This window comes from Eubalaena glacialis, chromosome 16 (assembly GCF_028564815.1).
Source record: "Eubalaena glacialis isolate mEubGla1 chromosome 16, mEubGla1.1.hap2.+ XY, whole genome shotgun sequence".
Taxonomy (NCBI): domain Eukaryota; kingdom Metazoa; phylum Chordata; class Mammalia; order Artiodactyla; family Balaenidae; genus Eubalaena; species Eubalaena glacialis.
Window position 1 is genome coordinate 70,849,268 of NC_083731.1, and position 15,204 is coordinate 70,864,471.

At 38.9% G+C, this 15,204-nt stretch overlaps 1 protein-coding gene across 2 annotated transcripts in view; it reads right to left on the bottom strand.

Moving 5' to 3' along the window:
* The window catches only part of SUCLA2 (succinate-CoA ligase ADP-forming subunit beta), a 48,061-nt gene extending 34,170 nt beyond the window's left edge, over positions 1-13,891 (bottom strand). For both annotated transcript variants that reach the window (XM_061170608.1, XM_061170607.1), the window contains exons 1-2: positions 13,764-13,891; positions 6,957-7,137 (exon numbers count right to left, since the gene is read on the bottom strand). In XM_061170608.1, the coding sequence (XP_061026591.1) occupies positions 6,957-7,137; positions 13,764-13,853 (271 nt within the window). In that variant the 5' untranslated portion in view covers positions 13,854-13,891. The remainder of the gene's footprint in view (positions 1-6,956; positions 7,138-13,763) is intronic.
* Positions 13,892-15,204: the final 1,313 nt, after the last annotated feature.

Genomic DNA, 15,204 nt, shown 5'->3' on the forward strand with positions numbered 1-15,204 from the left:
CAAGAGAATTCTTATGAATCTAGATCTTCCACTGCTCTTGAGAAACACAGAACTGGAAATCCTGGGCCCTGCAACTAGAACTGACCGCAAGTGCCTTGTTTACACAAGACATCATTTCAATTTGCCACAGTCCCCACCATTCCCAAGTGCCACAACTAATATCAGATGAAGATTAGAGAAAGTTTAGAAATTTCCTTAAAAGTAACAATAATTTTCTTACTGAGAAGACAACAGGTAGCCTCAGGGACTATGGCAAATTAGAGAGTTCATGCCCGAACTAAAAGGAGCAGCCACTAGTCATTCTACCTGTTTCTGGTTACCTGTCAAGTCAGTTTTCTAGTACTTCAGCAATATTCATTTATCTCCAAAGAGGATACCTATAATCCAAACAGTGTAAATGTAATGTAAAAATGGACAACAGCTAAACTGGTGCTTTGCTGGGCTAAATTCAAACATTCTTATTAATTAAGCTGGGAACTTAACATACTGAGCTATTAAGTAAGAGTAATGAAGCTCTATTTTTTCAAAAACATTTTATAAGACAGAGGCTCTTCCCCAAAGCGTCAATTTTCTTTTTTTAAGAAAATAAACTCCTTAAGGGCACAGATGATTCTTCAAAAATTCCTTCAAAAAAGCCCTTCACAGGGACTTCCCTGGTGGTCCACCCTGGCCAGGGAACCAGATCCCGCATGCATGCCGCAACTAAGAGTTCACATGCCATAACTAAGAAGTCCATGTGCTGCAACTAAGACCTGACACAGCCTAAATAAATAAATAAATATTTTTTTAAAAAATAAAATAAAAAAGACCTTCACAACAAAAGAAAAACAAAAACAAACAATAAAAAGTAATGACATACAATCTCATCAACTATCAAGACAGGAAGAAGAATTAGAAGATAAATCTGAGGACAACTGACTGAAACAAAGATTTTATTCAATTCCATTAATTCAGTCAACAGTTACATCTACATACCAGACACTGTGCTGGAGTTGTAGATACAACAATGAGCAAATCAGTCTTGCTAGATTTGGCCCTTTGCTCTAGCCAGACAAGATCGTTTATGGATCCCAAGATTGTCTTTAAAATATATTCACCATCCCTCCTAGCTTTAGTCATTCACAAACGTTGTCAGCATTCCTCATTTACAGTCATCTAATAAAACACTGGAAAAAGGAAAAAGAAGGCAAAGTCCTACTGTATGCCATTAGAAATCTCCCTCTGGGCTGACATTCATTAATTGACACCCTCTGCATGTTTATTCACCCAGAGAGAAATTCTACGTTAACTATACTAGAATCCAAACTATATTTCCACAGTCAATAGGGAAATCATAAGAACTCCGCCAAATGCCTTACTGAAATCATATTTTCTTGTAACTATAAGAAGGAGGTGGGAATCTGCTCTTAGAACTGACCCTAAATTATAACTACTTCATTTCTCTGTGCTTAACAACCATCCCTTTGATAATCCATTCCAGAAACTTCTCCATGATCTTCCAGCTCATCAACCTTCATTTGTGGACTCATACAGTATTTTAAAATATTGGAATTAGATTTCTTTCTAACCATTCTTCCATCCCTAACTTCAGTTATTCACAACAGGTAAAACTTGCCTCCAGGACAGTGTTTTCCAACTTTTATCACATCATGACACACACAGAAAATGACAGAATTTGTAGGGAATACTGGGGAAAGAGGTCAGAGCTATTTTGGGAGGAGTTACCAGCTATAGGGCTCAGTGGCCCCAGTCCCCATGTTAACTCAGCTTCTCTTGCCACCCACAAAGACAAGCAATAGTTTGTCACACCTGTAATGCATTTATGCCCTAGTATACTGCTTGATGAGGTAAGACTTCTTAAATAACTGGGAATTAACATTTTATGAATTTTGCAGCAACTGAGAAGCAAAAATTAGCCAAAGTTAGCACTGGGAATTGCTAGCTAGATGGAAAGAACCAGGTGTATTTCTAGGGCACCTCATATCACACCCTGTGCAATTATATCCCATAATCAATATCTTCTGATATTAATGACTCACCACAAAAAAAAAACTGTCTCAACATCCTCAAAGTAGTTAGGAAATACATCTTTTAAAAAGTAGTATTTCTGCTCCTCTAGATTTCAAGGTCCTTATTAGTCACTAATCCCACTCCCATACTGCAATCATCATTTGCAGCCTTCTTTGACAAAGACACACTTTCTAGATAAACAAGATGCCTTCTGTTCCAAGGAGCTGAAAATCAGAGCTGCCTACCTGCTCCTTACTACTTGTAAGTCCTGGTTCCAGAGAACTTGCCAGAAATACTCACAGTTACAGTATATCCTATACATATTAACTATTCCTTCTTCTACAGCTAAAAATCATTAAGTATTTTTACAATGAGTAAAGAAATCAAGAGACTGGCATGTGAATAAATCCTACTCGTTTTATGAAAAAGTCTGTACACAAATTATTTTTTTCTGACAAAATAGTAAAATTTGACTAAATGAGAAAACATATGGAAAACTAATTAAGAAAACCAATTATAATAATTTGGAAATAGAAAAAGAAATACTAGCTTTCACTGACTTCATTAAATCAGGCCCTTTAATCAGTTGTATGGAAAACACTTTATGCCTTCAGCATTATTAAGAAGGAAAGAACTGGTAAACAAAACATGCATCACTCAAGAGATTAAACTAACAAAATTAAAAGAACAAAGTCAAGGGTCTGAAATTCATCCTTAAGGATAGAAGGGTAGGACAAGAAAACCTTACACTTTCTCAATTAAATTTCCAAATTTTCCTTCTTACTTAGCTGGGTCTTCTTTAGAAATTAACATGTAGGTCATATATATAAGATTGAATCTCAAGAAGGTAGTTAATAAAGTGCCTTTGCAAGAAATACTACAGAAATACAATCACGAGTTTTCTTTAAGCCTTGACCCTTAAGAGTCTCTAACATACATAGCGTTTTAAAGGTTAAAATGAGGTACATCTTTTACCATGGACAAGTTCAAACTACAAGTCACCAATAATTAACAAAAATTTCAGCAAAAGTAGTATGAATTTACATAAGGCTTTTGCTGAATAAAAAGAAGCTTGCTTGTAATCTGAATAAAAAGAATTGTTTTTCTAAGCTTTCGACAAAATTCAACACCCATTTATGAAAAAAACCCTCCAGAAAGTAGGCATAGAGGGAACTTACCTCAACATAGTAAAGGCCATATTTGACAAACCCACAGACAACATCATTCTCAATGGTGAAAAACTGAAACCATTTCCTCTAAGATCAGGAACAAGAAAAGGCTGTCCACTCCCACCACTATTGTTCAACATAGTTTTGGAAGTTTTAACCACAGCAGTCAGAGAAGAAAAAGAAATAAAAGGAATCCAAATCAGAAAAGGAGAAGTAAAGCTGTCACTGTTTGCAGATGACATGATACTATACATAGAGAACCCTAAAGATGCTACCAGAAAACTACTAGAGCTAATCAATGAATTTGGTAAAGTAGCAGGATACAAAATTAATGCCCAGAAATCTCTTGCATTCCTATATACTAATGACGAAAAATCTGAAAGAGAAATTAAGGAAACACTCCCATTTACCACTGCAACAAAAAGAATAAAATACCTAGAAATAAACCTACCTAAGGAGACAAAAGACCTGTATGCAGAGAACTATAAGACACTGATGAAAGAAATTAAAGATGATACAAATAGATGGAAAGATATACCATGTTCTTGGACTGCAAGAATCAACACTGTGAAAATGACTATACTACCCAAAGCAATCTACAGATTCAATGCAATCCCTATCAAACTACCACTGACATTTTTCACAGAACTAGAACAAAAAATTTCACAATTTGTATGGAAACACAAAAGACCCCGAATAGCCAAAGCAATCTTGAGAAAGAAAAACAGAGCTGGAGGAATCAGGCTCCCGGACTTCAGACTATACTACAAAGCTACAGTAATCAAGATAGTATGGTACTGGCACAAAAACAGAAATATAGATCAATGGAACAGGATAGAAAGCCCGGAGATAAACCCACACACACATGGTCACCTTATCTTTGATAAAGGAGGCAAGAATATACAATGGAGAAAAAACAGCCTCTTCAATAAGTGGTGCTGGGAAAACTGGACAGCTACACGTAAAAGAATGAAATTAGAACACTCCCTAACACCATACACAAAAATAAACTCAAAATGGATTAAAGACCTAAATATAAGGCCAGACACTTGCAAACTCTTAGAGGAAAACATAGGCAAAACACTCTATGACATAAATCAGAGCAAGATCCTTTTTGACCCACCTCCTAGAGAAATGGAAATAAAAACAAAAATAAACAAATGGGACCTAATGAAACTTAAAAGCTTTTAAACAGCAAAGGAAAACATAAACAAGATGAAAAGACAACCCTCAGAATGGGAGAAAATATTTGCAAATGAAGCAACTGACAAAGGATTAATCTCCAAAATTTACAAGCAGCACATGCAGCTCATGCAGCTCAATATCAAAAAAACAAACAACCCAATCCAAAAATGGGCAGAAGACCTAAATAGACATTTCTCCAAAGAAGATATACAGATTGCCAACAAACACATGAAAGGATGCTCAACATCACTAATCATTAGAGAAATGCAAATCAAAACTACAATGAGGTATCACCTCACACCGGTCAGAATGGCCATCATCAAAAAATCTACAAACAATAAATGCTGGCGAGGGTGTGGAGAAAAGGGAACCCTCTTGCACTGTTGGTGGGAATGTAAATTGATACAGCCACTATGGAGAACAGTATGCAGGTTCCTTAGAAAAGTAAAAACAGAACTACCATATGACCCAGCAATCCCACTACTGGGCATATACCCTGAGAAAACCATAATTCAGAAAGAGTGATGTACCACAATGTTCACTGCAGCACTACTTAAATAGCCAGGACATGGAAGCAACCTAAGTGTCCACTGACAGATGAATGGATAAAGAAGATGTGGCACATATATACAATGGAATATTACTCAGCCATAAAAAGAAACAAAATTGAGTTATTTGTAGTGAGGTGGATGGACCTAGAGACTGTCATACAGAGTGAAGTAAGTCAGAAAGAGAAAAACAAATACTGTATGCTAACACATATTTATGGAATCTAAAACAAAAAAATGGTTCTGAAGAACCTGGCGGCAGGACAGGAATACAGATGCAGACGTAGAGAATGGACTTGAGGACATGGGGAGGGGGAAGGGTAAGCTGGGACGAAGTGAGATAGTGGCATGGACATATATACACTACCAAATGTAAAATAGATAGCTAGTGGGAAGCAGCTGCATAGCACAGGGGGATCAGCTCGGTGCTTTGTGACCACCTACAGGGGTGGGATAGGGAGAATGGGAGGGAGACACAAGAGGGAGGAGATATGGGGATATATGTATATGTATAGCTGATTCACTTTGTTATAAGGCAGAAACTAACATACCATTGTAAAGCAATTATACTCCAATAAAGATGTTAAATAAATAAATAAAGTAAGTAAGTATGCATATGCCCTTCAAGCCAGCAGTTTCACTCCTGGGATTCTGTACTAAATAAATAAAACCATCAGTCCTTAAAAAAAAAAAAATTGTTTCTCTGATTAACAATAAACAAAACTGTAAATTAAAAATCATGCTTCCTTGACATATATACACTACCAAATGTAAAATAGATAGCTAGTGGGAAGCAGCTGCATCACACAGGGAGATCAGCTCGGTGCTTTGTGACCACCTAGAGGGGTGGGATAGGGAGGGTGGGAGGGAGACGCAAGAGGGAGGGGAAATGGGGATATATGTATACATATAGCTGATTCACTTTGTTATACAGCAGAAACTAACACAACATTGTAAAGCAATTATACTCCAATAAAGATGTTTAAAAAAAAAAATCATGCTTCCAAGTCAAGGAAATCAAGGCTACCTCATTCAAAAACATATCATATAATATATGACAACTTTCTGATCTTCTACATGCCTCACTTTTGAAAGAAAAACCCATTCTAGAAACAAATAAGTACAAATAGAGATGAAGACTTTTACAATTTTAAACAGTTTAAAATGTTCCACATCTTTCTTGAAAAACTAATAAAAGCAAAGTCTCCACCAAAGCACATTTAAAGCCATATTAATCAAATGTACACACAAAGGAGATTAATTATGGTAATCTACATAAAATTGGTGGGATTTTAAATACTACTACTAAGAAAATGCAGTGTATAGCTATTACATTACTCATTATCATGTTCTCTTATTAAATCCTTAAAAATATAAAGTGAAGCATACTTTCCAAACTCAAAATTTATTTTTTAATTAAGAGATTAATATAAATTCAAATTAACAAAACCTATTAAGGTTTCTGTTATCAATAAAATAATCTACTAATAAACATAGGCAACTATTTAATTCATTTAACGATATTAATATTTATTGATTACCTAAGTGTCAGGCCCTCTTCTAAGAGATTGGGATATATCAGTGAACAAAATAAGACAAAGAATCCCTGCTCTTATAGAGCTTACATTCTAATGCTCAGCTTCTTTTTTCCCCCTTCTGGCTCTCTATTTTTCATGTCCAAAAAAAAGGACAGGAGAAATACTGGACCTCTCTTTACAATCGCATAAACAGGTAAGATTTTCCGTCACCATTTCCCTGAAGAATCATCACAGCCAGAATTTTCTTCCCCATAGTTATAACTAAAAACAGGACTTCAGCTTCCTGAAGCTTTGATTCTTAAGTTATCAGCACTACGGGAGCACAGAATAATCTCATAATAATTTTAGGATGCCAACAATCATAAGTTCCACCTTCTTTTACGTTAATAAAACTTATTTTTTAAATATAAAATAAAAGCCAAAAGTTGTTATTAAACCAAAAGTAAAGTTCATATCTTATCAAAGATTCCATGTCGAGATGGCATAAGTTTTTCTTAATTTAGTACCTAATTTTTTGGCAATTGCATAAGCCTCATCTGGTGACTTAGCCACGTGTCCTTTGGGAATGGAGACGCCAGCTTCTTGCAACAATTCCATACTCAGGTATTCATGTAGTGAGAGATTCCTTTGCTGTTGCTGCTGTATTTGGAGTCCATGGTTGTTAAATAATCCAGAACTTCCCAGAACCTAGAGAAATTGGGGACATATTTATACAGAGAGTGATTTAGCAGTAATTCTTGTTAAAAACACCTTCTCAAAATACTTTAGAGTACTCCGTTCTTCAAAACTATAACAAAATTATTAAGACATCAAAATATAATAGTCAGAGTAAATTACAACACAAAACTAAGAGCTAATCTACTAGCTAATATCAAATGTTACCCTTGTAGTTTTAACTATTTCCTCATCACCTCTAGTCCTTATCTTTTATTTGAGCTTTACTACCATATCTCTAATGATCTACAGAGCATTTCTACCTCAATGTCAAATTTCGCAGATCTAAAACCAATCTCCTATTTCCACCAAATCAAAAATCCTTCCCATCTTTCTTCTCTCCACCATTCCTCCGGCACCTAACAAATCGCCTGACACTAGAGATAACTGAATGATCTGGTACGATTAAGCTTTCGTGCATTCAAAGCTCAAACCCCTACTTCATCTGTAGTGCACATTGTGGTGTGCTGCCCAGATCCCCCCTTGGGACCAAGGCATACATAGCCCAGCTGCTGGGAGTGTTGGCAGCTGACAGGTCTCAGCTGAGTCCCCTCACTGGAGCCTCCCTGCCTTAAGTTATACCTCCTTTCCCACTGTCAGCCTGCAGCCAATGATTGGCCAATGAGGGTTAAGGGAAGAATGTAAAAACCTGGCACCTCACCCCAATTTGGGACAATTCAGGACCATCCTAGCTGCAGACCTCCCATAGGAAGAGCAGAGGTCCCCAATGGACTGCACCACAGTTCTATGACTCCCTCTATTCAGTCCTCCTTCCTTCACTCTCCCGCAGGTGCCGCAGGTGTTGATCCAGAGATCACTTTCTAGTAAACTTCCTCCATGAAACTCTCCATCTAATAGTCTGCAAATTACAGCTCAGAGAACCAATCTGCAACATCATCTTTAATGCATTCCTTCTAAATGATTCCTTTAACTGGTGTCTCCTTTACAAACCCAGTTCAGGCGTATGTCCTTCACAACTGGACTGCGAAACTTTCCAAGAAAGAAATGCCCTACAAACTTCCATTTTTCAATCTACGTAGAACATTCATTCATTCAAAAACTTCCTGAGCACCGAGACACTGGAAATAGTGAGGTGAACCCAACAAAACCCTTGCACCTAAAGCTTACAATCTAGCGTGTATTTGTGTGTCGGGGGTAGGGGGAGGCACAGACAATAAACAAAATACATCAAACAGTAGTATAAGAGTAAGGAGATAGAAAATAAAAAATAAGAAGTGCTATTTTATACAGCTGGAGGAGTTTTCTCCACTAAAATATCCCTCAGTAGAGCTGAGTAAGAATTATTTTTTCAAAAAGAAATAAGTAGGAAACAGAAATAAGATGTCCCTCTACCAGCTAAATAAGTCACTGCTGAAAGACAAAGGAGTATGAGAGCTGTCAGCCACCGGTGGCAAGGCCACAACAATGAGAACTATTGAAGGAAGGATGCAATCAGAAAAGATCTCTAGCATCTATGGTCCCAAAGCTCCACTAAGTTAGAGCCTAGTCTTAGGCCATCATTAACAACACACAGAAACACCTCCCTCCCTTTTTTTCAAACTCCTCAATCCTATCAACTTTATATGGTAATATGTAGAACAAATTAAGTGCTATGAAAGCCTTGGAAAACTGCACTGGAATCACACATTTAAGTGTTATCCACCCATACATTCCCATTATCTCCACACAGAATACAGAATACTGAAACATCGTACATACGAAACAGTATCATAAGAACTGAATTGAAAGAAATCTTATACAAAACAGTCTGATTCTTAAAGAGAAAAGTCTGCATCAAAATTACCTGGGAATGCCTCTAAAAATGCAGATTCCAGGGTCCCCCTTTCATCTACAAAATCAGAGCCTCTGGACTGGGCCACAAGAAATCTGCACTTGTAAAAAGTTATTCAGCTGATTCTTAAGTACGCTACAGTTTGAGAACCACTAGTCTAACAAAACAATCACATAGAATAGCAAGCTATTTCTGATTCATCTGGTAAGCTAAAATCCTGGATAACATTTCTCTTGGGTAGCTCAATTCCCTGATTTAGTTTCACTTTAATATTAAAAACCAACAACTTCCCAAACTTCAGTATACATCTACCTTGCAAAATCCCATTCCTGGGTATATACTCAACAGAAATGAGTGCTTAGTCTACCAAAAGGCATATATAAGAATGCTCATAGCAGGCTTATTCATAATAGACAAAAAAATGGAAATGACCCAACTGCCCATCAATAGAAGAATGGGTAAATTGTAGTATATTAATATAATAGAATACTACAGAGCAAAAAAGAAAAAACCTACTGCTCACAAAACAATGGATTAATCTCACAAATATAATTTTAAGGGAAAGAAGACAGACACAAGAATACATACTTATATGATTTCTTTTTATATAGTTCAGACCCAGTCAGAATTAACATACAGTGATGGAAGTCAGAATAAGTGGTTACCTTCTGTTGGTGAGTATTGGTAAAGAGAGTGCCTTCTGAGGGCTAAAAACATTGTATGTATATCTTGATCTGAATGGTGGCTACACAGATGGACACATACATAAAAATTAATCTAGCTATCCACTGAAGTTGTACATAAATTACGCACTTTGCTGTACATAAACTATACCTCAAAATAATAAAAATAAGGGGGAAAGGGGGAGTACCTAGCATAAGCTTGGTGAAAACAGTCATACACTGAAACATTTTTGAATGCCTATATACCAGACACTGTACCAGGAACACATAAAGAATGAGGCCAACCACAGAGTTCACAGATGTATAAATAAACAGCTGCAACACATATAAGAGCAATCACAGTCACTAGGTGGCACCTAATTAGCTGGACGGACCAGAAAAAAATACCATAGAGGCCTGATCCTAGTTTAAAAAAAAAAAAATCTAACATTTATAGAGGACACTTTGGGGACAACTGGGGAAATATGAATCTGACTTATACACTAGATATAAGTATTTCAGCAATTTTAAATTTCCTAAGTATGATAACTATATTGTGGTTATTTAGGAGAATGTCCTTATTCTTAAGAGACATACACTGAAACATCTAAGGGTGAAGAAGTGCCATGTACCTACAACTTACTCTCAAATGGTTCAGCAAAAATAAGTGAATATAATTTGTACATACATACAATGGTTCAGCAAAAATAAATGAATATAATTTGTACATACATACATATGTATATAAATTATATGACTGCATATCATATAATTTTTTTAAAGGTAAAGCAAATGTGGCATAAAGTTAAATGTAGGTGAAGGCAACATGGGTGTTCAATGTAGTGGTTGGAACATACCTATCAGTTTGAAATTTTTCCAAAAAAGGCTGAGGATAAATCCATGATGCAAAACTCTAAGTATATTTTTATGGTTTCTTTCAAATATCTATATCTATTTTCAAATATCTTTATTTACAAAGAATTAGTAGTACTCATAAGGTATTGCTGATAGCTTTTTATACCACTTTAAAGTTTTTTTTAAATATCTGAAATATTTTGATAATCCTTTCCTTGCACCACTAGAAGTTGTAACTTGAAATATCATCAGCTGTGAATTATGTTGGTAATACAAATCACTGCATAATCACAAAGATTCCCATATTTAAGTATTTTTCTTTCCTGATATTATCACTTAGAAGATTCCTACTGCCAAAAGGCCACAAATTCCTGGCCAAATTCCTACCCCACCACCTATCCAATCACATACCAAGTTTAAATAATACTTAGTCAAAAGTGGAAAAATGTAGTTACTGGGGAGTATGATTCACAACAAGAAGATACCTTAAATTATTTAACCTGAACTATTTTTACCAAATATACACTGGACGAAAGATACAGAGAAACTAGAAAAGGGTCACAGAACTAAACAAAATGTTTAAGAGAATTTGCTAAACTCAGTGGGTGACCTTGAACAAGATTCCTTAGGCCCTGCACCTCTATGTCCCCATGTACAAAAGCAAGAGGTTAGACCCAATTTTCACTGCAGCACCATTTACAATAGCCAAGACGTGGAAGCAACCTAAATGTCCATCTAAAGACGAATGGATAAAGAAGATGTGTTACACATATACAATGAAAATACTACTCAGCCATAAAAAAGAATGAAATAATGCCATTTGCAGCAACATGGATGGACCTAAAGATTATCATACTAAGTGAAGTCAGTCAGACAGAGAGAGACAAATACCATATCACTTACATGCGGAATCTAAAAAAAAAAATTGATACAAATGAACTTACTTACAAAACAGAAACAGACTCACAGACACAGAAAACAAACTTATGGTTACCAAAGAGGAAACGTTGGGGAGGGGGAGGTGGAGGGATAAATTAGGAGATTGGGATTGACATATACACACTACTATATATAAAATAGATAATCAAGAAGGACCTACTGTATAGCACAGGGAACTCTACTCAATATTCTGGAATAACTTATATGGGAAGAGAGTTTGAAAAAGAATGGATATATGTATAACTGAATCACTTAGCTGTCCACCTGAAACTAACACAACACTGTAAATTAACTATACTCCAATATAAAATGAAAATTAAACTAAAAAAAAAAGCAAGGGGTTAGACTAAGGTGATTCCAAACTCTAAAGCTATGTTACTTAATGTGAGGGTGGAAGAGAAGGTGTTTAAGACAATATATTAGGCATCTCTATATGGAGAGATAAAGACTTTTAAAGGAATTTCCAAAAGTATAAAGACAATGTTTAGAATGGAAACATATTTGTTCACCAAAGTCTCATTTTCTAAAAACTAGACTGCCCCCTTTAAGACCCATAAGAGGGAAGTTCAAGGCCAAAAAAGAATCACTTCTCCTATTAGGAAGCAAACTCACAGAATTCACTAGGTTGAAAGTATGAATAGCTTTAAAAAGAAAAAAAAAAAAAGTCTAAATCAATTCATTTATGGCATGTCTGAGGTTACTTCAGAACACAACCTAAAATTCTGGAATTGACTTAGGAAGCTAATCATGCCCTTCCACAAGTTTATCAGTGTCAATGTTGGAAAGAATTGTTTAATTCTTATGCTCTAGGAAAAACCATAGAGCAGATTCAAGCACACAGGTTTTGGAGCCAGACACTTCTGGAATTAAGCCTCAGCTCTGACCTCACCTGCTTGGTGACCTAGACCAAATTACTCGTTCTCTTAGCCAAAGTTTCTCCATCAATGATGCGGAAATTAATGACTGACTTACAGTGTTGCTGAAAAGCCTACTGAGAGATTACATGTAAAATGCTTGACACAGTTCCTGGCCTACAATAAATGCTCCAACTGAGCCCTCCTACAACCAAGTTCCCTTACTGAACTTATGATTAATCTCTCTACCCAAAAGCTTATTCCTTTTCTTGTCCCCTCCAACTTCAATCCTGTGCTAACTGAACACTAATCAACCAGAGTCAGATGACTAAAACTGCTGTGTTGATAACATCATTAATGCACTAAAATTGCTATTGCAGATACCATCATTAAAGTACAAACTCAGGTTGTTTCTCCAGGGCAAGATGAGCTAATAGGCCCCCAAGCCACGGACCATTTGGCCAGACAACCATGAACAGGAGACAACCTGACACTCTGAAACTAGAATTAAGAAGTGTCACAGAAATTACACAAGCCAATGATTAATCCCAGCTTCTTTGTTCTTCCCCTTTAAAAACAACTCCTAACTCAAAGACCAAGTTGTAGTGGATGTGTGACTTGTCTCACACTCCCTTGCTTGGCGCCCTGCAAATAAACGCTTACTTTGCTGCAAACAACCCCTGACAGTTTGGCTTTCTGTGCCACGGGCACACAAGCCCTTGCTCCGTTACTTACACACACACACACACACACACACACCCTGCGTCTATTATACACACACACACACACCCTGTGTCTATCATACACACACACACACACACACGCACACACCCTGCGTCTATTATACTATATTCTATGCAAAAATGAAGTGATCCAAAAGACTATCTTATTTCCCCAGTTGGTAAGCTGGTAAACATCATCTCATTACCGCTATTAAACAGAACAGTACACCACTACTAGGGGGAAATGGGAAACTTCCCGGCCTCGTCCCAGAAAAGGCCAGTCAGCAAGCACGGCTGGTTCTGTGAAGCCACTCCTACGTGTGACAGTTTCCAAGGGACGCAAAAGTACATCTGAAGGGCATTTTCCCCCTCCCCAAAGAGGGGCCGCGGAAGCCTCGGCCCACCGCGCCGGACGCCGGAGCAGCAGGAGAAAGCGTCCGGCCGCCGCCTCTCCACACGGAGCCCACCCTGGCTCCCCGCCGCCCCCTCAGTAACTGGGTGAGCAGCCCTCGCCAAAATGCTGGAGCTCCTCGCAGACTTAAGCCTGGAACAGAAAGGCGTAAACACGAGCCCGCTCGCAGTCTTGGCGGGCAGCACTCCCGGGCAAGCAGCCCGCCGGCCCGGCGGGGCACCCCCTGCTACCCAATGTCACCGACTGCGGGGTGACCCCGAGCCGGGCCCCGGATCCCCTCACACCTCGCCCACAGGAGCCAGTCCCCCACCTCGCCCTTTCTCCTGCCGACCCTCAAAGCGAGAGCAGGCTGGGCCGCAATACCTGGGCGGCGGCCCGCAGCGCCGTCCGGGGCCGGTGGCTCCTAAGGGCGGCGGCAGCCAACAGCCGGCTGTAAAACATGGGGGCCGCCATTTCTGAGTCCGACTCTGGGCGCCGCGCGCAAGCGCAGAAGCTCTAGGCGGCTGGCGTCGCATCAGCTCCCGACACGCGGACCGCCCCTGGCCCCGCCCATGGGGCGGAGTCTCGGGTTAACTCTGCTGCGGCGGCTCGCCCCGGGCTGGCAAAGCAGGAATTGCTCCTGAGAAGCTGGGCTTGGTGGGCGTGGAGCAAACTTTGACCTTTGTATCTGTTCACCGCAGCCTCAATATACGACCTTCGGCCATCGCTCAGCAACCTGAAGTTTTCCTAGCGAAATGTAATGGAGAGACGACCAGCGCCACCACCTGTGTGATCTTAAGTTTTCTGAGCCTCAGGTGCCTCATCTCTTTAAGATGGGGTTCATTCAGAAAATAAGAACTGCATGTCTGTTTTGTGCCAAACACTGCAGTTGAGCTTTGGGATACAGCAGTGAGTAAAACAGCGCGGTTCTGCCCTCTAAGAAGATGCTCAGCCACTGGTTACTGAGAACTGTTGCCGGGAGACAGCCTCTCAGATAGCTCTGAGGAACTGCTCCAAAAAGGTAAGGGAGGAGCCAGGTTGTACAGGAGTTTTTTGCTGGGGAAAAAAAAAAACATGCAGTCGAACATAAAAGGATCACTGCTAATCACAAAGAGCAGACATCTCAAGTTAATGATTTTAGTGCCCTTCTAGGTATGGGAAGATGCAAGGATCTGGGTTCATTGAAATTATTACTCAGAAATGCATCTTAACTAACTAGGACCAGTATCCAGAGCACAGAATGCTTCCTGGTTTTCTCCATCCTGAATTCCCCTCGGGGCACACCCAGGAGAGGAGGTGTGTGTGTCTGGGGCTCCGGTGGCTGATGATGGCTTGATCCTTGGGTAAGTGGAGTGGGGGGCAACATTCGCTGTCCACATTACCAACCCAGAGGATGTATCAGAATCACCTGGGAAGCTTTTTTTAAAAATACTTTCACCAGAACCCATCTAAGGAGTGGAGTCAGGCCATCTGTATTTCTTAGAGTTCTGTAGGTGAATCACATGCACACACTGTGCATGGAAAACCCTGAGATGACATGTGCCCCACCAAAGAGTTGACCACTGGACAAATGATTGGGTGCCTATTCTGCTCTGAACAGCGAGCTTTAAAATATGTCAAAGCGATTTCTGTGGGCAAGATCTTAACCTAAGAGTAACTGGGCGTTGCTGACAGACATTAGCCAGGCTCTGGCACCTACCTCTGATGCACAGTGACCCGATCCACAGAACAGCACTCTGCAAAGAAAAAGTGAATCTAAAACAAGCAGCCTATTGAATTAGGGAATGGAAAGGAGCTTTTTGCCTCCGCCCTTCCCCCCCCCCAC